General features: G+C 37.3%; 1 protein-coding gene across 1 annotated transcript; it reads right to left on the reverse strand.

Moving 5' to 3' along the window:
• Positions 1-830: 830 nt before the first annotated feature.
• LOC149847026 (small ribosomal subunit protein uS4y) lies at positions 831-7,722 on the reverse strand. The gene is made up of 3 exons (XM_089996752.1): positions 7,582-7,722; positions 6,717-7,098; positions 831-1,250 (listed from the first exon to the last, which is right to left on the reverse strand). The coding sequence occupies exons 1-3, from the start codon at positions 7,607-7,609 to the stop codon at positions 1,067-1,069; spliced, it is 594 nt and encodes a 197-aa protein (XP_089852878.1). The 5' UTR covers positions 7,610-7,722; the 3' UTR covers positions 831-1,066.
• Positions 7,723-23,424: the final 15,702 nt, after the last annotated feature.

Raw genomic sequence — 23,424 nt, forward strand, 5'->3', positions numbered from 1 at the left:
AGAAATTTTACAATATAAAACTTAGAAAATATTAAGAAATTTCACAATAATTTGTGATACTGGTATGCAATTTTATAATTATCAAACTTTCATAAATTTTATATTTTTCATAGATGATCATGCAAAACTCATCACAAGTTTCGCAAATTGTTTAAAATTTCACAATCTTTTTTAGATAATCGTAATCTCAAAGGAAATTTTGTTGACAAGTTTCGTGGGTGTATTATTTTAATGCCATGACGAGAGAATATCAAAAATTAACACTTGTGAGAGGCAAAAGCATTAAAAAAATGACATTTAATAAATTATAGGGCATTTTTGTCCATAGGTCATTTTCCAAATTTTGAATGACCAATTGCATTGCTGTACAAAACCATCAAAACTCATCAAGATCGGCTAAAGATGGAGGTGACGAAGCTAACCCAAGTTATCACTTGGGACAACCCTGTACTACTTCATGTCAAACCAAGACCAGAAACGCTCGGAAAAGACCAGAAATGCTCGGAAATTGGAAAAACTCAAGTCAATCGAAGAGCACAATCCAATTGGGACACAGACTTTCAGTAACGCACAGAAACAATGGTCATTTTAAGTAATACATGTCATGTATGGCCTTTAAGACATTCATGGTTAACATCAATTCAAAATTTTAAAATTCAGGAACATAATTGGAAACGGCACCTGCTACTATTTCTATCCATTTTTCTTGCACACCATTTGTCTGTCTTATGATGATTGAGCTCTACAGAACTAATATTAAGCAGTGAAACCAATCATAACTTAACCTCAGCTGTCAGCGATAGAGAACAGTCAACACCAAGTACCAAATCTTCAAGTTCAAATTCACTACCATGAAAATCCAGCATATCATATGGCAGTGAAAAAAGATGTTAAAGGGAAAAAAAACAAAAAATCAACAAAAGGTCCTCGCAGTATAACCAAACAGGCAGGAAGCATAGATAAGGGAAAACATGGGCAAAGGAGCTTCAGTTCAGGCTAAAAAACGCTATTATAATAAGCAGAAGAAAAATGAAAAACAAAAAAAGAAACTAAACTCAACCGCAACTCAATCCTCATCCTCTTCGTCACCATCCCCACCAGCAGCCTTCTTGGATGCAGCCTTGAGATTCTTTCGCTTGACACGGCCAGGGCGTCCTCCGCCTAGTGGGCTTGTCAGCGAGAAGTCTATGTGTTTCTGTGAATCCACACGCACTAGAAAAGATGGAATGTTCACCACCTGCCTACCAACCCTGACAAACAGGACAATGAATAAGTTAAGCGATAAATTACATTCATACAATGTTCTCCTTTTAGGATACTATCCAATCCATAAAACTGGAAACCAGCTAAGTTCAGGCACATGAATGATGTAGATGGTTGCGCTTAGGATGGGACAAATCTCTATAACTTCAACATTGCCTAACTAATCTCTACTTATATCTGCTTATCTGGTAGAGGCGACTTGCGAATGCCACCAAGTTGACGGGACATCACAACCCACAGGTGGCATCCCTTGCTGCAAGGTTGACCCCAGTGGGCAGGAGGGATCTCAAGGACTTTACCAACCAGAGGCCAGTCAATGTGCAGTCGGTCATGGAAACTTTTAAAAGAATGTTATATTCTTTCTTAATTAAGATTACAAGTGAGAATTAAGAGTAGTTTCACTAAATATCAATGTTTACGATACACTCCCGTATCTTAAGATACGCCCCTGTATCTTACAATACACTACAATACGGGGTGTATCTTAAGATATCTATAAATGCAGTTTAAATGCATTTATTTCATTTTTTCGAAAACATTTAAGGCCCCTTGGTGCTAGTTCATGTGCATCCCTACAAAGATTAAAAGTGATTTAGAGAGATTTTTTCCAAAAAAAGATGATGTTGATGATACTCAATGATTGACGCTATCTAATTCATTTTTGTTTGAAATTTTAAAAAAAATAGTTATGTAAAATTTTTAAGCATTAAAAAACACTTTTTTTGTTTATGTAATTATGAATCTTGTGACCTATTAGCCTAAAATTGTTTCTTGTGAAATTGCCATTTATAGCATATCATCTATGTCACATAGGTGCGGGTAAGGGTAAGGGTAAGGCGATGCGGCACTTTAAAAAAACTTGGGTGTGGGGAGGGTATATATATATATATATATATATATATATATATATATATACATTTTAACAGATTTAATTTATCATTACTAATGAAATAAAAATAATATCATATCATAAAACAATTATTATATCATCAATTGATGCAATAAATCAAATTAACTACGAAGTACAAGTCAAGTCCGGCATATTGCATAATAATCAAACAAGTCAAGGAGAAAAGAAGTGGACAATTCAAACAAAAAAGAAGCAAATTATACTAACAAAAGAAGCAGGCGCAGGCCTGGGTTAAGATTTTGCCGAACCCAGGCTTGGGTTAAACTCTGAACCCAACAAGCATGGGTTCAGTTCTGCTAAACCCAAGTCTGGGTTCAGCAAGGCCGAACCCAAGCCTGGGTTCAACAATGCAGGGTTCAGCTCTGAACCGAACAAGCCTCGGTTCAGTTTTGCTGAACCCAAACTTGGGTTCGGCCTGGGTTAGGTTCTTCTGAAGCCAGGTATGGGTTCAAGTTTTGTCAAACCCAAGACTGGGTTATGCAGAGCCAAATCCAGCAACCCTGGGTTCTGGTTCTGCCGAACCCAACCTTGGGTTCGGCCCTTGCGGCAAAGAGGGGGGAAAGTGGAAGGAGTAGAAGGAAGAAGAAAAGAGAGGAAGAGTTGGAGAAGGAAGAAGAAGAGAGAGAAGAGGAGGCAGTGGAGAGAGGAAGAGAAGGAAGAAGAAGAAAAAGAAAGAGAGGAGGTGGAAGAGGAGAGGAGGAGAGAGAGGCATAATTGGGTGTCGTTGTTGTCGAAAGAGGAGGAGATCCGGTGTCGTTGCTGCTGTCGTAGGAATAGGAGGAGAAGGAGGGGTTACACAATTGTACCCTAACCTACCCCCCTACCCCGGTAAAAGAAAAACACAATTTTGTTCATGTTTTTTTTACTTAGACAGAAATGGACTCTATAATAGTTGACCGAGTTCATTTCTAAACATTTATAACCCTGAGTATAGGTTGACCACACCCGGTGCCGCACTATGTCACATAGGTGCGGGTGTGGGTGCGAGATGCGGCACTTTAAAAAAACTTGGGTGTGGGGAGGGTATATATATATATGTATATATATAATTTTTAACAGTTTTAAGTTAACACTGTGTATGTCTATGCATTTATGTATTTATATATAATATAGATAAAAAATGGACTTGATTAGGGTTAACAGAATCTACTTTTGGATAGAAATGGACCTCAATGTGGTTGACTTCACCTAACACAAAGGAAGTTGTGTCCAAGTGTCGCACCCGCCTAGGTGCGGGTGCGACGCAGGTGTTATGCCCTGTTAGAAGAGTCCGTGTGACATAGGTGCTGCACCTACACCTGCGTGGCGTCGCATTGATGCGAGTGTCGAGACCTATGTCATATGGGTGCGGGTGCGGGTGCGGCGCAATTTTAAAATTTTTGGACACGGGGACTCGGCTATATATATATATATATATATATATATATATATATATATATATATATATATATATATATATATATATATATATATATATATAATTTTATTTTATTTTTTAAAAAAGATTTTATTTTATTTTATTTTATTTAAAAAGTGCACAGTCACAGCACTGTTCACTGTGCACAGGCACAGCACTGTGCACTGGCACAGGCACTGTGCACTGTAAACAGGCACTGTAAACAGGCACAGCACTGTGCACTGTCTCTTTTTATATAAAAAAAATCATTTTTTTAGTTTTTTCAATAGACATTTTTGGACTCGGTCAAAGTTGACCGAGTCCAAAATGTGGACGGACTCGGCCTCGACTCGTTGACCGAGTCTGACTCGGCGTTGACCGAGTCCAGGCTGAGTCTGAAGCCGCACCCGTGTCCGCACCTGTGTCGGGGCGTGTCGACTCGGGTGCGACACCTCCCTAGCCGAGTCCGTGTGACATAGGTCGAGACCCTATAGAAGAGTCCATGTGACATAGCATATTATCATGATTATTTAATGTCTTATGCATGTCATTCATAGCACATAATTGTTTTGATATGTAATATTATAGTTTTGTCTTATACAATTCATCATTGTTTGAAGATGTCTTATGCAGCTCATAGAAACATAAATGCTTCATACGTGATTTTATGGTTGTATTTTGTGATATTAATCATCGTTTCATGTGTTATGATTTTTTTTCTTTATTTTTTTGAAAATTTAAAAAAATTATTAAAACTTTACAATTTTTTAAGATAAGATATGTATCTAACTTTTGGCCTGACCGATTCGAATTACGATACCATACAACCTTGATCATTATGGTCACCAGCCACAATCCATCTCTCAAAATGTGTCACACTCAAAGCAACCACTGGTTTAAAGCAATGTCCTCTTTAAAGGAGTACTCTTAAGTCCCTGGGACAGATGAATTTGGGCTTGGAGGCCAGAACATTATTCTGCTTTTTGCCGGCGCAATCTACTTCTGTTAGGAACTAGACTATTTCATTTAAGGTAAACAAGTTCTTGAACATTGATGATCAACATACCAAGTACCTAAACAAAATATGCATTCGGGTATCTCCGAACTTTGTGCCTGAGAGAAGGTATACACCAAATGCATGATCCAGTGTTGTGAAAAGCGTTGAGGGGAGGCGAGGCGCTCCACCAAAATCTGAGGCGAGGCATAAGCCTCAAGGCGCAAAGCATAAGCCTCCAAAAAAAATTAAAACTTAAAAAAACTACAAAAATCGTAAAGTAGAGAAAGATATTACATACGAAAAGGATAAAAAGGGAGAAACAGAACATAACTGTTAATGAACTCGCACCATAATCAAGTAAACTACAAAAATCGTCAACAGACAAAGCACAATCAACAGAACTAAAGCAGAACCAGCTCCAACCCCCTGTCGACAAGGCAAATGGCAGGGGGGTTGGAGCCCCCTGCCGGCAAAGCAAGAAGGGGCAGGGGGTGCAGAGCCCCCTGCCTGACGACAAGTTGAGCGACAGGGGGCGAAGCCCCCTACAAAAAAAGAAAGAGACAGGAGCTTTGCCCCCTTGTTGATCGACCAAGAGAGAAAAGCAGAGGAGGGGAAACCCCTGTCCACGAAAGGCGACGACAGGGGCTCCGGCCCCCTGTCGGTCAACCAAGAGAGAAAGGCAGGGGGGACCCCTGCCGACGAGAGGCGACGACAGGGGGCTCTGCCCCCATGTCGGTCGACCCCTCACGAATAAGAAGAAGCAAAGAAGAGAGTTTACCTGTCACCGGAAAACGCATAGCAAAGGCGAAGTCGTGGATGTCGTTCGAGGTCGCCAGAACGGACGACGGTGGCGGTGAGTCGCTAGCGCCCTCGCAACAGAGAAAAGAAGACGGTGGTGGCCGTCGGGTCGCTGACGCCTTCTCAGCAGAGGAAAGAAAAAGGTGGAAGAGGCGATGACCGGCGGCGGGTGGTGGCCGACGACAACGGTCGCGGGGGACGAAGTGGAGAGAGAAGGGGCGAGGGCTTTTGCCCCTCGCCCGAGGCGCCTGTGTCTCTTTTAAAGACACTGGTTCTCGATCCTTCCCGGGTCCGGGCCATCCGATTTTTTAATGAGGCGCACCTCGCCTCAAGGCGCATGAGGAGTACACCTTTATGGTTTTGCGCTTTTTGAGTGCGCCTCAAGGCAAAAAGGCCCTCGCCTCGAGGCTAGGCGTGCTTTTTGTGCCTTGAGGCGCGTTTTTAACAACACTGGCATGATCAAACACATTGAACATGAAAACATTATGGGTTTAATACATAGCCATGGCTCTACATAGAATCATTGCCAGAAGAGGGCCCACATGAATCATTGATAGAACAGTGCGGCTGTTTACACACACACATAGATGAACAAGAATTAAAGAAACATTTGGGTTTGAATAACAAATTAGGGCCTTCTTGGATTATATGGAATATTGGAATCCCAATCCGGAACACAAACCCAGCCCATAACTGCAGTGATTGGAATGATTCAATATCTGGGCCTTGCCATAATGACTAGATTCTTTGAACTAACAGCCAAATATGCGAGAATTTGAAAATCCTGGCATTTCTAAGACAAACCTAAGATCATCTACTATCCAATTTCAGGACCTTAATAGTCAAGAATTTCAGCTTCAACAGAGTCCAATTGGGAAAAAAGAAAACACAACCCGATTGGAATATGCACACGATCAAGCACATTCAGCACTATCACCTTCGTGACAAAGAACAGAGACCTTCTTCTCGAAAGAATAATAAAAAACAATCCCTTCAACTGTTTCCATAAGAATCCTTGCACGACTACATTATTCATATGCTAAATATCACATAATTTCTGTTGCATTATTTATGTTATAAAATGCTCAAAGAATGCAGTCCTAATCATCTATACCACATGCAACAAAAAATAAAAATCACAATACATGTTACAAACTATTATTGTTAATGATACATGAATAACCAGACCATAATAACACACTCTACCCACCTAAAAGCAAATAGAGATTTCAATTGATGATGTACCGTACCCATCAAAGCCACCTCATTACACACACACTTCAATCACAGGAAACAAAATATATAAAGCAAGATGACCACGAATGGCAAACAAATATAAAGATTTTCTCTACCTGATATGCCTCTGTCTGATGAGCACTCGTGCGTGGTGGATCGACTTGGCCATCCCTGACTTGAACACAAGCGTCTGGAGGCGGCGCTCAAGGAAGTTCTCAACAGTGAGGGCCAGGACATAATCAAGCTTGTTCTGGCTCTCGTCTAGAAGCCCATACTGGTTCATCCGCCGCAGCAGGGCATCTCCCTCAAAGATCCGACGCTCATTCTTCTCATCAAGGGTGAGGAGCTCCCTGGCAGCATTCCTGATGCGGCTGAGAGCATACTGAACCCTCCAAAGCTCCCTCTTGCACCGGAGCCCGTACTCTCCAACGAGCTTCAGTTCTGCATCGAGACGCTCCTTCTCGTAGGGACGCCGGGGCTTCTTGAACGTCTTCCCATCTATTAGGACCACAAATTAGGGTTTCCACAAATTGATCATATAAAATCAAACCCAAAAAACAATAGAAGGTTCTGAAAAAGATTAAGAAAGACATGAAGTCAATTTCACAAAAAAGTAACAAAAAGACCCATTGGTTGCCTAGAGGCAAATCCATCAACAAATTTTCATTACAAAAAATGAGGTGGAAAACCCAATGCCAGGTAAAACAGAGACCCTAAAACGATAGAACAAGTGAAAACAGAGATAAGGGAGACGCTCTTCACGGGATCAAACAACGGAATTCCCGTAATGAAAATATGACGCAAAAAACACTGAACTATGAGAGAGAGAGAGAGATATGCTTGTTGTTCGTGGAATCGTTTCTGGAAGTTCAGAAAGATCGAAGACGAGAAAACTGAAACCCCTACATCTCTTTGGAAATCGTTGTTGGATCAGAAAACCTTAAACCCTAGCAACATCAGAGAGAGAGAGAGAGAGCTTACAATTCCTATAGAAGCTAACGTGCACCATGGCCTCTGCACGAGAAGCCTCTCTCTCTGTCTCTCTCTCCAAAGAAGAAGGAGAGGGGATTATCTTTTTACGCTTATGTCATAAGGTACACCCCCCTCAAAAACCCTAGCGAGACCCCGTTTGGACAGAGTGTCTGATATCGATATTTTCTGTCAACTATAAGCAGATCAGGTTTCATCAGATCCGATTTTTGTAAATTACTTGTATATTGTTAGATTATCTCATTTGGGTTCTCGGGTTTGGGTCTACACCAAGTCAGTGTACATGCCGAAGTGATGTAGCGATTAACAATTCTGCCTAAAGACATCGCTCAACTAGAGTCGGGTTCAGCTTTGGAGTCAAGTATGAAATCACAACTGATTCGGAATCCAAATATAAAAAGATCCAAATCCAAAAGGGATGTGTTGAAATATTGTCAAACCGTTACCTGATTCTGTTTGTTAATTTAGCAATCCAGAGCTGCAGTGGAATATGAAACCGCAATCGAATCTGAATCCAAATGTAAAGAGGATCTGGATCCAACGACAATGCATTGAGATATTGGAACTTGATTCGATCCAAGCCAAATCCGTTTCTGATTTTTTAGTTGTTACTTTTAGTATTTTAAAAATGATATTTCACACTTTAGTTATTGCAAGCTTCAAAGTGGATTTTTGGTTAGTAAAGATGTTCTTAGACACTCATATGCCAAGTTTAGTGCCTTATAAAAATATAATCAAATTTGGCATAAAACCAAATCAAGATATGAATCCAATACAATTAGGGGTATCAATGGGTCGGATTTGACCCAGACCCGACCTGTACCAAACCCTATAGGGTCAAGGTTTGGTGATAAAAAGAAGGCCCGATTAGAATCCAGGTCCCACCTGAAGGCTCCGATTAATATATGGAGCCGGTATTGTTTGTGAAATTTCATACCAGACCCGAGCCCACCCGAGTTTCAATTAAGATTCACAATTTTTTAATGTAAAAATGATAAAAAAAAATTTATTATTTTACTGGGTATGGTCCGGGTCTGATTCATGTAATCCTTAGAGGATCCATGGATGGTTTCTCTAATGGTGGGTCCGATTAGACCCGAGTTTGGGCATGGTATCATCATCTCAAGTCAGGTTTGGGTCTGGTTTCACTTAGGTCCGAACAAAACCCAAACCATTGATACTGTTAAGTACAATATTAGGTAACCGGATATGCATTATAACCATTAACCCAGCTTTAGCCTTTTGACAAGGGACCTTAACCTGAAGGTTTCAAACTCATAATGACCCTTCAACTTGATAAAATTTACAGCTTGCTTTAGGTTCTTACCAGGATGACTGGAGCCCCTGTGGGTGATTCAACTATGGATTTGGCACATGCCAGACTTGGGACAGCTTGAGATATAAAAGAGGTTTGGGCCCATATTAAGCAAGTCACTTTTCTCAAAAGGACACTTTGTGTGCTTGAAGTAGGCTACGGAAGTTTAAAGTTTATCAATACTAGAAGTTGAATGCGAACCAACGGGGGCTCCACTTGTGTGGTAGGAGCAGTTAGTGAACATCACCTTGTGTTGGGATGTTAAAGGTTCGAATCCCAATGGTATGGTTGTATAACTGGTAACCCCAGCTTTCTCTGTTGAAAAAAAGAGGTTGAATGTGAGGGCAGATCTAGTCATATTATATATAACTACTTTGCTTGTATTCAATCATCACCTCACATCTCACTTGACCGATATATACATGGTAGAGCTGGAAAACAAACCGAGTTGCTTGTGACTTGGATCATGTTCAACTTGTAAAGAACTCGTTTATACTCGTAGAATAGGCTTGACAAGTGAAACATGAATAATAGGCAAATGAACAGTCTCATATAAGCTCCTTAAACAGTGATTAGTAGATATATTAATATATTTTGTATCATATACTATGGTATAAAACAAAATGGTTGAAGTTGTAACATTTCTTATTTTGATATTTATTCATTTTAAATTTTGTCAAAAATTGGTTAAGTTTGGGAGAAAAATCATTTGAGGCTTGATTTTTAGACTGATGTCTTTGAGGCTGAGCTTGACTCAGGTCTCATCGACAAGGTCGAGGCGAGCCAATCAAAGCGTGGGAAAAAGTTTTAATTTCGACCTTTAAATTCAAGCAAAATTTGATCGAAATTCGAGTTATTTTTTAGCGAAATTTGATACTCCTAAATACGAGCTTCGATTGGCCCGAAAATCACATTTTTCTACAAATTGAGCAGTTTGTCGAACTGGATCCGAAGCTGGATTGGATTGGATCCAATGCATATGATCCAAATTATTATAGATTTGGATCTTATTTAAGACATACTTTAATCTGGAATTAATCCAGATCTTGATCCATTTTTGCTTTGGATATGAGTTTAGATTTTGGATCCAGATCCAAATTCAAGCTCTATATTTTTCTAGCTTTAAATTCAATATAAAGCTTTAATTTGGGGTTTAATAAGGTTAGACAGCCTTCTCGATTAATTTGGCTATTTTTGAAAGTTTTAAATAATAATTAATTAATTAAATAAATTATATTAATTCTGAATTTTTATTTTAAGGCTGAGTAGGACTTCTTAAAAGAGTCCTTATTCTTGCTCAAGAGAGGTTAAGAGAGAGTTTTAAAAGTTCTAAAAAGAAAAAAAATACCAAATGTGAAAAAGTCAACCTTTAAAAAGTTTCAAAAAAAAAAATTGGAAACAAGATGGAGAGAGAGTTCCTTTTTGGAAACTCTCTTAGAGTGGAGTGAAGAAGGGGGGCGTCACCCCCCTCTTCCACTATTTATATAGAAAAAAAAAGAAAGAAAAGAGAAAGAAAGAGGGAAAGAGGAGAGAGAAAGAGAGAAAAAGGGAAGGAGAAGAAAGAGAGGAAGAAGGATGAAGAAGAAGGCTCTTCTTCTCCACCCATCAAGCCCCTTTTTCACCATTGTTTCTCATATTTTTTTCAATTTTTATAAAGGTACGGGTATCCTCTTTTGAATATAAGTGAGAAATCGAATGCCAGTTCGATTTTATGCAATATCTTGGATGAAATCCATGGGAAAATGTTTATATAGCTGATCCCTCAAAAACGCATGGAGGATGATATATGAATCTTTTTCCATGACTGATTTCTGGTTGTTCTTTCATCTTTTTCATGAAAAAAAAATTTGTACATGTTATAACATAATTTTATTTGACGTAAGAGTGGTTCTTTTAGAAATCGCTTTGATGGGTGTTGATTTCCATGGATGGATCTTGATATGGGTGGTTTATATGCATGAAAATATATGTTGGAATCATGTTGTATGCATGAATTTTTTTAGAAAAGTGTGTGTGTAATGATGTGCTTGTTGAAAACATTGAATACATATGCATTGTAGAATAAGCACACACCAATGGCTTGATGTTCCTGTTAGACTTATGAACGTGCATATGATTTGATTTGTTTACAGTCATATGTGAATGTGACTATGTTTAACTCTGCATATTTGAGCCTTAAATTTGTAAACACATGTATGTGCAATCTTGGGAATATTTACAGTGTGTTTCATTATGGAACCATGCATATGATTTGATTTGTTTACCGTCATATGTGAATGTGACTATGTTTAACTCTGCATATTTGAGCCTTAAATTTGTAAACACATGTATGTGCAATCTTGGGAATATTTACAGTGTGTTTCATTATGGAACCTTGCATGATACATGTATAGTTTGTTTTTGAAAAAGATTTTTTCTAGATTATGCTAGTGGGCTGTTTGTTTTAAATATATTTATTTATTTATTTGGTGGTCTGTCCAGCCCTGACAGCACACACATGCTTGAGTTGGGTCTGTGCATGAGCTGCAAGGCCCAGTCGATGGGTTCGGTTGGGTTGGCTCGGCTAACCCGGGCTGGCAGGGACTGGCCAGACTCAGTCCAGCCCTTGGGTCGGCCTGTGATAGGCCTGGCAGTCCACTGCCAGGTCCGGCCAAGGTCTGCCTAGACTAGACCCAGCCGATCCTGGTTTGCTGGGCCTGTTTGAAACCCGAACCAATTGGGTGTAAACCTGTTTATAAAAAAAAATGTGTGGTTAGGTGTTGGATTCTTGTATTAAAAAAAAAAACTTCTTGCATGTGTTGTGTATGCATTGATGTTCATTTCAGCGAGAAATAATTCATTAATTGTATGTGCATTGAGGTGTGTATGTTCGTTTCAAAGGAAAATAGTGCACTGATAGTCATGTAACATTGAAAACAAAAATGCATTGCTAAGTATATATAGAATTTAATAAGAACATGCATTGCTATGGTTATGCAGAATTGAGTGAGAACATACATTGATATGTATATGTAAATTTATTGAGATCATGCAATTGACATGAATATGCACACTTGTTGGGAATATGCATTTACATGAGCACATACACTCAAAGGAAGCATGCATTGGCGTGAATACGTGTATGCAAATAAAAGAATGCACTTGACATAATTATGCATATGAATTAAGTAAATACATGCTTGTGAATATTTTTTCTCTATACGCATAATGAAGGTTTGCATATATTAATGTGCAGTTGAAACTGTGATTTGCGTCATATATGGTATATGGCTATGGTTTTTGCATATGGTGCACCGATGATTCAAGTGAATCATCACAAGCTTGGAGAGCCTTGAGCACTGGATGTTCCTTTTTTATTTACTTTTAAATGCATCACAAAAATCACATTTATTTTTATTGCATTGTATTGCATTGTTCTATGTGTTTCCACGGGCGGGAGTCCCGAGATGACTCTCGCAGAGGTAGATGCGAGCTTTTTCATGCTGAATTGCAAAACTCAATAATTGACTTTTAATAAAAAAAGATAATGAATAAGAACAGTGTAATATACGTTCTGAGATCTCCTGTCAGAAGAAGGGAAATCTTAGAGATTTGGTTTTAGGAGACCACAAGAATACAAAAACTCTGTGTGCACTAATGAATACCCCTGAACCCAATATTGAGATTCCTTCAATAGTTGATCCCTATAAAATCAAGTAGATAGATCACATCTGTATGATCAAAATTTAAAAATAAAATAAAATAAATATGAAAACCCCGTTAAGCACATATCATTAAGCACCTATGCTCTCCTATATATATGAGTTAATCTAACATTAAACTAGTTGTATTTAACATTGAATGTATTCAACCTTATTAAAAAAAAAGTTTTAAAATAATGATATCTTTTAAAATACAAGGTTACTTTTTTAAGTAAAAAATATAACTCTAACAACTTCATAAAGTTACTTTTTTGAAAAAAGAGTTTGACTTTTCAATTTTCTTCAAGTTCAAAAGACCTATAATGCCTGAACAGGCAATAATGTATTTTAAAAAATATATATATATACACACACTATAAGAAAAATGTTAATTAGCGACAAAAAATTTGTGACAGAAATAATCCATCGCAAATTTATGATGGATTAACTAGAGAAAATGAGCCATCCCTAAAATTAGAATTAAGGACGGACTTAGCGACGAAACAATTCTATCGCAAAATCCATCTCTAATTAGCCACGTATTAGCAATGGAAAAATTTTATCTCAAACTTCGTCTTAGCTTCGCGATGGATGAGCAACAGAATTTTTTTGTCGTGACTTAGTCGCTAATTGGCGATGGATTTTGAGACCGAATTTTTCTGTAGCTAATTCCCCTCGTAAAACCCTAATGTGAGCCCCTTTCTTTCCCTTTCTATTTTATCTATCGATCGTCGTGTGCATCCCCTGACCATCGTCGCTCATCGCCCTTTGCCTGCCGCCCATCACCCGTCACCGTGTGCCATCGCTGCCCGCCGACCTCCTTTTTTTCCAACCCCTGCCACCACGTTGCTTGCCATCTCCACCCCCGCTCTTCGATGACCCACCGACGATGCCCTTCGAAGACCTCGTCCCTCGCATCTGGCCCACCCTCTCTGCCTCGCTGGCAGCCTCACCTCCCTCTTCGTCATCGTCCCTGTTTGCCTTCTCTCCTCTCTCGTCTGACCTCCAACCTCCAGCCAAATACCGTGGGAGTCCCCCCCCCCCCCACACACACACACACCTGCGACCCTCCCTCACTGACCTCCTCTTCTTCCTCCCTCTCTGGCGGCCTCGTTGTGCACTTAATAGGCCATAGAGGGCCGAACCCGCCTTCCTCCTCTCTCTGATTGCGCCTCTTCTCTCACCGCCACCCTCGTCCCTCTTCGCTCTCTATCTTCTCTCGTCCGACCTCCAACCGACAGCCATCGGAGTCCCCCCCCCCCCCCCCACCTGCGACCCTCCCTCGCCAACCTCCTCTTCTTCCTCCCCCTCTCATCTTCCTCCCTCTTTGACAACCTTGATCACTCTCTTCTCCCTTGACCCACGTTGGTGACCTTATCGTCGGTAGTCCTCCTATTCTGGTAGCCTCGCTCTATAGTCGACCCGTGGCCAGATACCCTTCATTAGTGAGTCTATAAGTATACCGCCTCTCTCTCTGTCAGGTGGTGGTGGAGCGCTGCTCCTACCGTATATAAATATGCATTGCAGGTACGTAGTTGAGCTAATTACACGATGCTTAGTACCAAGCATCGCATGCGGCTAAAAATACAATGCAAAAAGAAATAAGAAAAAAAATGCAAAGGCAAAAGCAATGCAAATTAGGTAAATACCCGTGGTGAGTAAGTGATGCAAGTGCATCACATGTTATTTACTTTCTTGGATGCGACACTTTCTTGTTTATACACTCACTTAGTTGTGAATATATAGGACTGCTTTGTTGGAGTTCGGAGATCATGCTGAGCATGATTTAAATGTATGGAAATAGAAGTGCTCTTATTTTTGTATTTTGCAGTTCATGCTAGTCATGGTAGTCGTTAGTGGGATAGTGGAGTGTATTTGCTGCAGGTACATGTTTGACGTTATTGGGATATGAATGATTGAATGTATTGCAATGTTTGAAGTGATTGTATTCATGCTTGCATAAAGTTATTTTTGAATTAATTATGCCCTCCATATAAAATTGTATTATGAAAACATACTTAAATTGAATGTATCGTGTTTATGAATGTGATTTCAACTTTCTAAATATCTTTGTAATATATATATATATATATATATATATATATATATATCAAATCATTATATTCACCAACAATGCATGATAAATTTGATATTTTTTCATCAACGCATTATTATGGTTATCTTTTAACTGATGAAGATAATATCCATAACATTATAGGATAAAATGGTTGCAACCGTAAATGGATGTATCGTAGGATAGTTGATAATGAGGTGTCGCTTGAATATATGGATGGTATTGACAATTTTATTGAATTTGCAACGGCAAGTATCAGTACAATGGATCTCATTGGTCAGATCAGGTGCTCTTGCACGATGTGTAAGAACAATCGATTTGTAGAACCTCATGGCATTAGACATCACCTATATATAAAGAGTTTTGTGAGTAGTTATCAGAATTGGACGCTTTATGGTGAAGAATTTTGGTATAATTTTGACGTATGGGTGGATGTGGTGCACGATAATCTATATGTGGATTTGATATTTGATGTCATAGGACCAAAATTGGGTTATGCTATGGGTCCTAGTGATGTATTAACTGGGGTAGAGGAAGAAGAAGTAAACGATACAGCTAGTAGATTTTATGACTTACTTAGAGATGTTGATGAGCCACTGTGAAATGGTTGTGAGAGTCATACTATCTTGTTTGCAGTTCTTCAACTACTGAATTTGAAGTCATAGTATAATTTGAGTCAATCATGTTTTGACCGTTTGTGCTCTATTATGAAGACTATATTGCCTAAAGATGAGAAATTGCCAAAAAAATTCTATCGTGCGAAGGTTATGGTCAATGCTCTAGGTATGAGGTATCAAAAGATAGATACTCGTCCAAATCACTATATATTGTATTTCAAAGATCAAGAAAATAGCAGATCATGTCCATCATGTGGGCATCCTCGGTTCAAGCCAAAGACAAGAGGCAATGCTAGCACGAGGTCAAAAGAAGTGTCATACAAGTCACTCTGCTACTTCCCTCTTACCTCTAGATTGCAACAATTGTATATGTCTTTGAGGACTGCTAAACACATGGGATGACATGCAAATAAAGTTTGACATGATGAAGATAAGATCACGCATCTTGTTGACATGGAAGCTTGAAAGCACTTTGATCGTACTCATCAGACCATCGCAATGGAAGTGAGAAATGTTAGGCTAGGTTTATGTACAGATGGATTTAATCCATTTGGGGGTAGATCAACTCCATACTCGTGTTGGCCAGTATTTGTCTCCCCTTACAACCTTTATCCAAGCTTGTGTATAAAGAGTCAAAATCTTTTTTTGTTTCTATTAATCTCTGGTTCGACCTCTTCGGACCAAAATCTTGATGTATATTTAAAGTCATTGATTGATAAACTGAAAATACTGTAGGCTGGCAGTATTTTAACGTACGATGCCCACAAAAAACAAATTTTTAATATAAAGGCTGATGTTCTATGGACAATTAGTGACTTCCCTGTGTATGGTATGTTATCTGGTTGGGGAACACATGGGAGATTGACATGTCTGCACTGCATGGAGGATACAAAATCTTTTAGATTGACGCATAGAATAAAGTCGTGCTGGTTTAATTGTTATCATCGATTTCTACCCAGCGACCATCCGTTTCGACGATAAAGGAATGCATTTTGAGCAGGCACAACTAAAATAGAAGGTCCACCTACACGGTTGTCTGGCATAGAGATTTTAAGATGTTTGTGATACTTTCCATATGGACTGACAGATGCCTGTAGTTTGACGCCCTTTCTTGGATTTGGAAAGGATCACAATTAAACAAAAAAATCTATATTTTGGAAACTATCATATTGGCTAACCTTATTGATAAGACATAATTTAGATGTCATGCATGTGGAGAAAAATGTGTTTGATAATGTGTTCAATACAGTAATAAATGTCAAAAGAAAAATGAAGGATAATCTGAAGGCTCGTATAAATTTAAAAGTAATATATAAAGGACCATAATTGAAACTCCAAAAGTACAATGACAAAGTACTGAAACCATAAGCAAGGTACGCGCTTCGACCAGATCAAGTAAAGCGGGTATGTCAGTGGTTGAGACTGTTGAGATTTTGAGATGAATACGTCTCTAACATTGCTCAGGCTGTGAAGATAGACGAGGGACAATTATATGGGTTTAAGAGCCATGATTGTCATGTCATTATGAAATGGTTGATTGCCCTAGCATTCCATGATATGTTAGACAAACCTATATGGGGGGTATTATCTAAGTTGAGTAGATTTTTTAGAACATCGTATGCATCAAAAGTTGTAGTAACTGAGATAAAGAATCTTGAGAATTATGTCGTCACTAGTATTTGTCAGCTAGAGAAGATATTTTCGCTAGCATTTTTCGATGTTATGGAACATGTGATCATACATTTGCCATATGAACTTAGGATTGGTGGTCCTGTACAATATCGGTGGATGCACCCATTTGAAAGGTATATTTTTTTATACTTTTCTCTCTAATTCTATTGAGAATTTATTGTATTACGAGATATATATTGTTGACATATGCATGTTTGACCTAAAAAAAAAAGGTTCAAAATAAAACAAGAGTGGAGGGTTCAATTTATGAGGCGTATACTTTAGAAGAGATTTCAAATTTCTCATCTATGTACTTTGAACCTCACATTCCAACAAGTTACACTTTCCCACCTCGTAATGATGATGGAGAACAATTTATTGTAGCTAACAAACTATCAATATTTAAACCACTTGGGCATGCCTTTGGCAGTTGCCAATCAAGACTCTTGGAAGATCAAGAGCACGACGCAACACAAATCTATATCCTTTTTAATTGCTCAGTGATCAACTTTTACATCGAGTAAGTATACTTAATATGTAACACTAAGTTCTATACATGTGTATATGGTACGGTAATATAAATATTTGTTAAGTACAGACGATTTGATCTGGAGTTGCGAAGAGAACTTCTACATCTCACTGATTCAGAAGTATAGAAAGAACGTGAAAACAAGTTTGGGGGCATGGTTCAAAGAGTTGGTAAGGACAACGACATGCATTCTTTTCGTATAAACAATAATATCTTACTTAATTGGTCGTGATTACAATCATTGTTTATGTTTGTAGGTCTGTCATGGTGATGTTAATGATCAAGGAATATGTGATTTATAAAATGATCTGACCAAAGTTATGCAATGTTACAATGGGTACATCATAAATGGTTATCGATTCTATACAAAAGACTATGGTGTAAATAAGTCAACGATGAATAGTGGTTTGTGTGTCAATGGTAGCAGTTATGGTAAAAATGAACTTGACTATTACGATGTTATTGAAGAAATAATAGAGTTGACTTACTTAGGCATAAATAACATGATAACCTTATTCAAGTGTCATTGGTTTGATCCCACAACAACAAGAGTCAACAAAGCCTCAGGCATTGTAGAGGTGAATCATAAATCAAGGTTTAGAATATATGAATAATTCATATTAGCCTCGCAAGCTCAACAAGTATACTATACTTCATATCTGAATACAAGGAAGTCAGATAGAAATGAATGGTGGGTGGTTTGCAAGGTGAAGTCTAAACTATACCTCAAGTATGATCAGTTATAAGAAGACAAGATTGTTGAAGAGGATGATTACTATCAATCAGATGATATGTATCACTTCTCTTATAGTCACGATGTCACATATGGTTTGCATGTCACATCTTCATTGTCCAATGACACACGTATGGAAGAATGTGATCCAAATGATATACCAAGTGGATGGGCGCCCAATGAAGAAGAAGACAAAGATGACTAAGAGGAGGAGGAGAAAGAAGAATATAAAAGCAAAACAAGTGATGAGGAAACATACTCGAGCTAGTAAAATATATCTTGTAATACATATCACATCACTTTCTCATGTGCTCTTATTTTTATAGTTTGGAGTCCATGTTAGTCATGGTAGTAGTTAGCGAAATATTGGAATATGTTTGCTATAGGTACATGTTTGACATTGTTATGATATGAATGGTTTAAATATATTACAATGTTTCATGTGACTGTATGCATGCTTTTATGAAGTTATTTTCGATTTGATTATGTATCCATATTTGTAGAATTGCATATCATGTTACATTCCATGCATACTTAGCATGTACATGCACAGTTCATGCATAGTTATAAAACTGATTCATATAGAATCTATAAATCTTTACATTTCATGCATATGTCATGTTCATGCTAAGATCAAGAGTTATGTAACTGATCCAAATAACATTTTTATTTGTTAGAATATGGTTCATGGAGGTAACAGTTGTCGAGCACCCAGTAGCCGAGGATCAAGTGATAGCCAGCCTCAGCCTTCGTATTCACGTAATCCTTCAATAGGTATATCATTTAAATAAATGTATAGTTGATTAGTTTATATGTGAATTATAAGAATTTCTAATTGATTGTTCTGTAGATGATGTTTCACCTGCATATGACCCACCTACACTAGCTACTCATACACATCACGAGACAACGCTGGAAGCCGGGTCTTCTTAGTCTGACACACGATGACTTATTTAAATATTGTATATCGATAGTCGATCGTAAGTATTACATTATCACTTGTCCAATACTTATCTTATAAATAGTGTATATCGATCGTTGATTGTTAATGTGTACCAATTCATGTGCAGCGCGAGGTTCGAGCCACAAGAAATAATACAAGAAATTAGGAAGTCACTACTTCAGCATCTATGAGGACCGGTCGCTCAATAGAAAGAGTACCCAAAGGAGGTATTGAAAAGATTATGATTCTCATTCATGGTATACAATCGTTTATCATAGATAATATGCTTCATATATAATTTTTTTGTTATAGACATATGCACTAACTTTCTGAAATTATTTGTAGGCTTCGAATCACTTCACGACTGCAAAAGAGGAGCAGAACGCGAGGATAGTGTGGCAGAAAGTGGTTGTCAATTGATTTGCCGACATACTGCATAATATGAAAACTGCATCAATAAAAGCAGCTGGTGGGATAGATGATCCACTACAGTGGAAGTGACATGGCCCTTCTACTATCAGGACGGATTATTGGGATGCAATGTGCGACAAGTGGGCGAGCAATGAATTTTGAAACCGCTTAGCAAAGGCTGTACAAAACCGAGCAAAGATGCCCAATGCCCATCTACACACAGGTGGTTCTAGGACTTTTGGGAGCCACCAGAAGAAAATGGCAACTCATCAATATATATATATATATATATATAATCAAATTTATAAGTATTTCTATGATACTTTTTAATTGATTTTTTTATCATTTAACTGTGCAAAAAGCCAAAAAAAGAGAAATTGTACCTTACAAGGATGTGTTTGTTGAAACACATAAACGTAAGAGCACGGGAGAGTTCGTATCAGAGAATGCGAGAGTGACAACGGTATATATTTATTGTATTAATAAACATTATAATATACAAGTTACCATGAATTACATTATCACAAATATTGTAATTCTTAATTATTAATTCCTATTGTAATAATTATTTTATAGGAGTCATACGAGTAGCAGATGATAGAGTGATATAGCGATGACTCCACTCAACATCTGCCTTTTGATCCTGCAGCATGGGTGACTGTAATTGGTGAACCCAAAAAGGTTCGTGTATTTGAGTTTGAGAGTAACATGAACACCACACCAGTTGTTACCTCCTACAGTCAGGGCTCTCAGAGTTCTCCTGCAATCATCAACTCTCATCGTCTGATTTACCCTGTTGTTTCTTGGGATGGCGTCCACCAGCTTCTTCAGGACACAATGCATGACTTTTTACATGAAGTCATTCCCAACCTTCTCTATAATGAGTTGTGCAATTTTTTTCGAGACAGGAGAACTTCGTCTGCATTCAACATAAGCTCTGGTGCTCGTCAGGTATGAATGATTGAATCACTATGAATTTTTATTGCTACCATTAGAACACATGCATGCATGATTTCATCACTATGAAAGTTTTTTGACTGCCTTATAACACATATATGCATGATTGAATTACTATCAAAGCTTTTTGCTAACCTTAGAACCCATATAAGCATGATTTCATCACTATGAAAGTTTTTTTACTGCATTATAACACATATATGCATGATTGAGTTACTATGAAAGTTTTTTGACAACCTTAGAACACATATAAGCATGATTTCATCACTATGAAAGTTTTTTTACTGCATTATAACACATATATGCATGATTGAATTACTATGAAAGTTTTTTGACAACCTTAGAACACATATAAGCATGATTTCATCACTATCAAAGTTTTTTGACTGCCTCATAACACATATATGCATGATTGGATTACTATGAAAGTTTATTGACAACCTTAGAACATATATAAGCAAGATTTCATCACTATGAAAGTTTTTTGACTGCCTTATAACACATATATGCATGATTGAATTACTATGAAAGTTTTTTGACAACCTTATAACACATATAAGCATGATTTCATCACTATGAAAGTTTTTTGACAACCTTAAAACATATATATGCATGATTTCATCACTATAAAAGTTTTTTGACTGCCTTATAACACATATATGCATGATTTTATCACTATGAAAGTTTTTTCACTGCCTTATAACACATATGCATGATTGAATTACTATGCAAGTTTTATGACAACCTTAAAATACATATCAACATGGTTTTATCACTATGAAAGTTTTTTGACTGCTTTATAACATATATATGCATGATTGAATTACTATGAAAGTTTTTTGACAGACTTAAAACACATATAAGCATGATTTCTTCACTATGAAAGTTTTTTGACTGCCTTATAACACATACGTGCATGGTTGAATTACTATGAAAGTTTTTTTATAACCTTAGAACACATATAAGCATGATTTCATCACTATGAAAGTTTTTTGACTGCCTTATAACACATATATGCATGATTGAATTACTATGAAAGTTTTTTGTCAACCTTAAAACTCATATAAGCATGATTTCATCACTATGAATGTTTTTTGACTGTCTTATAACACATATATGCATGCTTGAATCACTATAAAAAAATTTTGACTGCCTTATAACACATATATGCATGAGTGTGATACATAACACATTTATTTGACAACCTTATAAACCATATATGCATGCTTGAATCACTATGACATTTTTTTGACAACCTTAGAAAACATATATGCATGATTGAATCACTATGAATTTTTTTTGTCAGCCTTAGAACACATATTTGAATTCTGTTAATGTTCTTCACTTTATTGTTAGTCTATGTGTCATTCAGCCATGTTACTTTGATTTTCTTAGATTAGGTGCATTGCATATAATTTATTTCATTATATTTTGTTTATCAATACTAATATTTTGGTTCTCTTGTAGGATGCTAGAGATGATCAACGTAGAGGAGCTGATGAAGGCATGGATGAAGGGGGCAGATCGAGGCAATGAAGAGGATGATGCTCCAAATCTTGGCGATGATTAGATTCATCTATTGAATTTGTTTCACGTACTTGTTGTTTCAAACAAAACTCTTTGTTTATGTTCACTTGTAACTAATTAGAACTTGGCGAGGATTATAGAGGGTTGTTAAATTTGTTTCACCTATAGCTTGTGATAAATTTGTTTTACCTGCTTTGTATATGTCTTTTTTATGTGTACTTTGTTTTTTATACACAAATTATATAAATTGTATACCGAGAAATTTTTTCTTGATATTTATATTTCAAATAAATTTATTTTTTAACTTTTGCGACATATTAGTGATGGATAATATCTGTCGCTAATATTCATCATGAATTTAGCGATGGAATAGGGATAGATATTAATCTGTCTTAAAAATTAAATCAACTGATGTTTTGCGACAGAATGTAATTTGTCGCTAAGTCATCATTGAATGGGCGACATGATTTAGCGATGAAAATGTATCCATCTTGAAATGTTAGCGATGGATTATCGACAGATACATATCTGTCGTAAAACCAAATAAGTCCTTATTTAGCGACAGATTAGCGATGGATCATGACATTCACTAATTCGTCATGAAATAGCGACAGATCAGTTCTGTCACTAATTAATGACTAGGAAATTATGATGGACGCTATCCATCGCTAAGCCATCGCCAATCCATCGCTAAACAGATTTGCGATGGATTATCATCAGATAGCGTCTATCGCTAATCCGCAAATTTCTTGTAGTGATATACAAAAAATGATCATATCATATGACCAAAATAATATGTTTCCAAAAATGCCCCATAATTTACCAAATTTGTATAATGAACAATATCGCAAGTTCTTAATTTTTATTTAGCGCTTTTACGCCTCTTAATTATGAATTTCTGATTTTCATGCATCATGATGCTAAAATAATGCACCCACAGAACTCATCAACAAAATCACATCGGAGGTTGCGATATTCCAAAAAGGATTGTGAAATTCTAAAATATTTGTGAAACTTGTGACGAGTTTCATGTGATCAACTGCAAAAACATAAAATTTATGAACGTCTAATAATTTTGAAATTACGGACGAGTATTGCAAGGCACATTGCAAAAATTTGTTTAAGTGTTGTGAAAGTTCATACCTTGCGAAATTTATTATTCACATTAAAACATGTATTGCGAAATTCTTTTTTCTTGCAAATTTTTGTCCCATATAAATGCATGTTTATATTTTTTTTTTCTCATTTGTATATAGAAAGAGTGGTAACCCTGATCATCCTTCCTCTAAAACCCCAACCCTTCCAGTGATTCTCATAAAAGTTATTCGCTTTACCTTGTGCATGGTTGTGGTATCCTTTTCCTCCACTTCTCGGGTT

Source organism: Nuphar pumila, chromosome 2, assembly GCF_984573655.1.
Source record: "Nuphar pumila chromosome 2, dmNupPumi1.hap1.1, whole genome shotgun sequence".
In the NCBI taxonomy this organism is placed as follows: Eukaryota; Viridiplantae; Streptophyta; class Magnoliopsida; order Nymphaeales; family Nymphaeaceae; genus Nuphar; species Nuphar pumila.

Coding starts and splice junctions, on each gene's coding strand:
- LOC149847026 (XM_089996752.1), bottom strand. CDS start 7,609: ATGGTGCACGTTAGCTTCTATAGGAATT. Junction 7,099..7,581: donor CGTTAGCTTCTATAGGAATT/GTAAGCTCTCTC, acceptor TGGTCCTAATAG/ATGGGAAGACGTTCAAGAAG. Junction 1,251..6,716: donor ATCAGACAGAGGCATATCAG/GTAGAGAAAATC, acceptor CCTGTTTGTCAG/GGTTGGTAGGCAGGTGGTGA.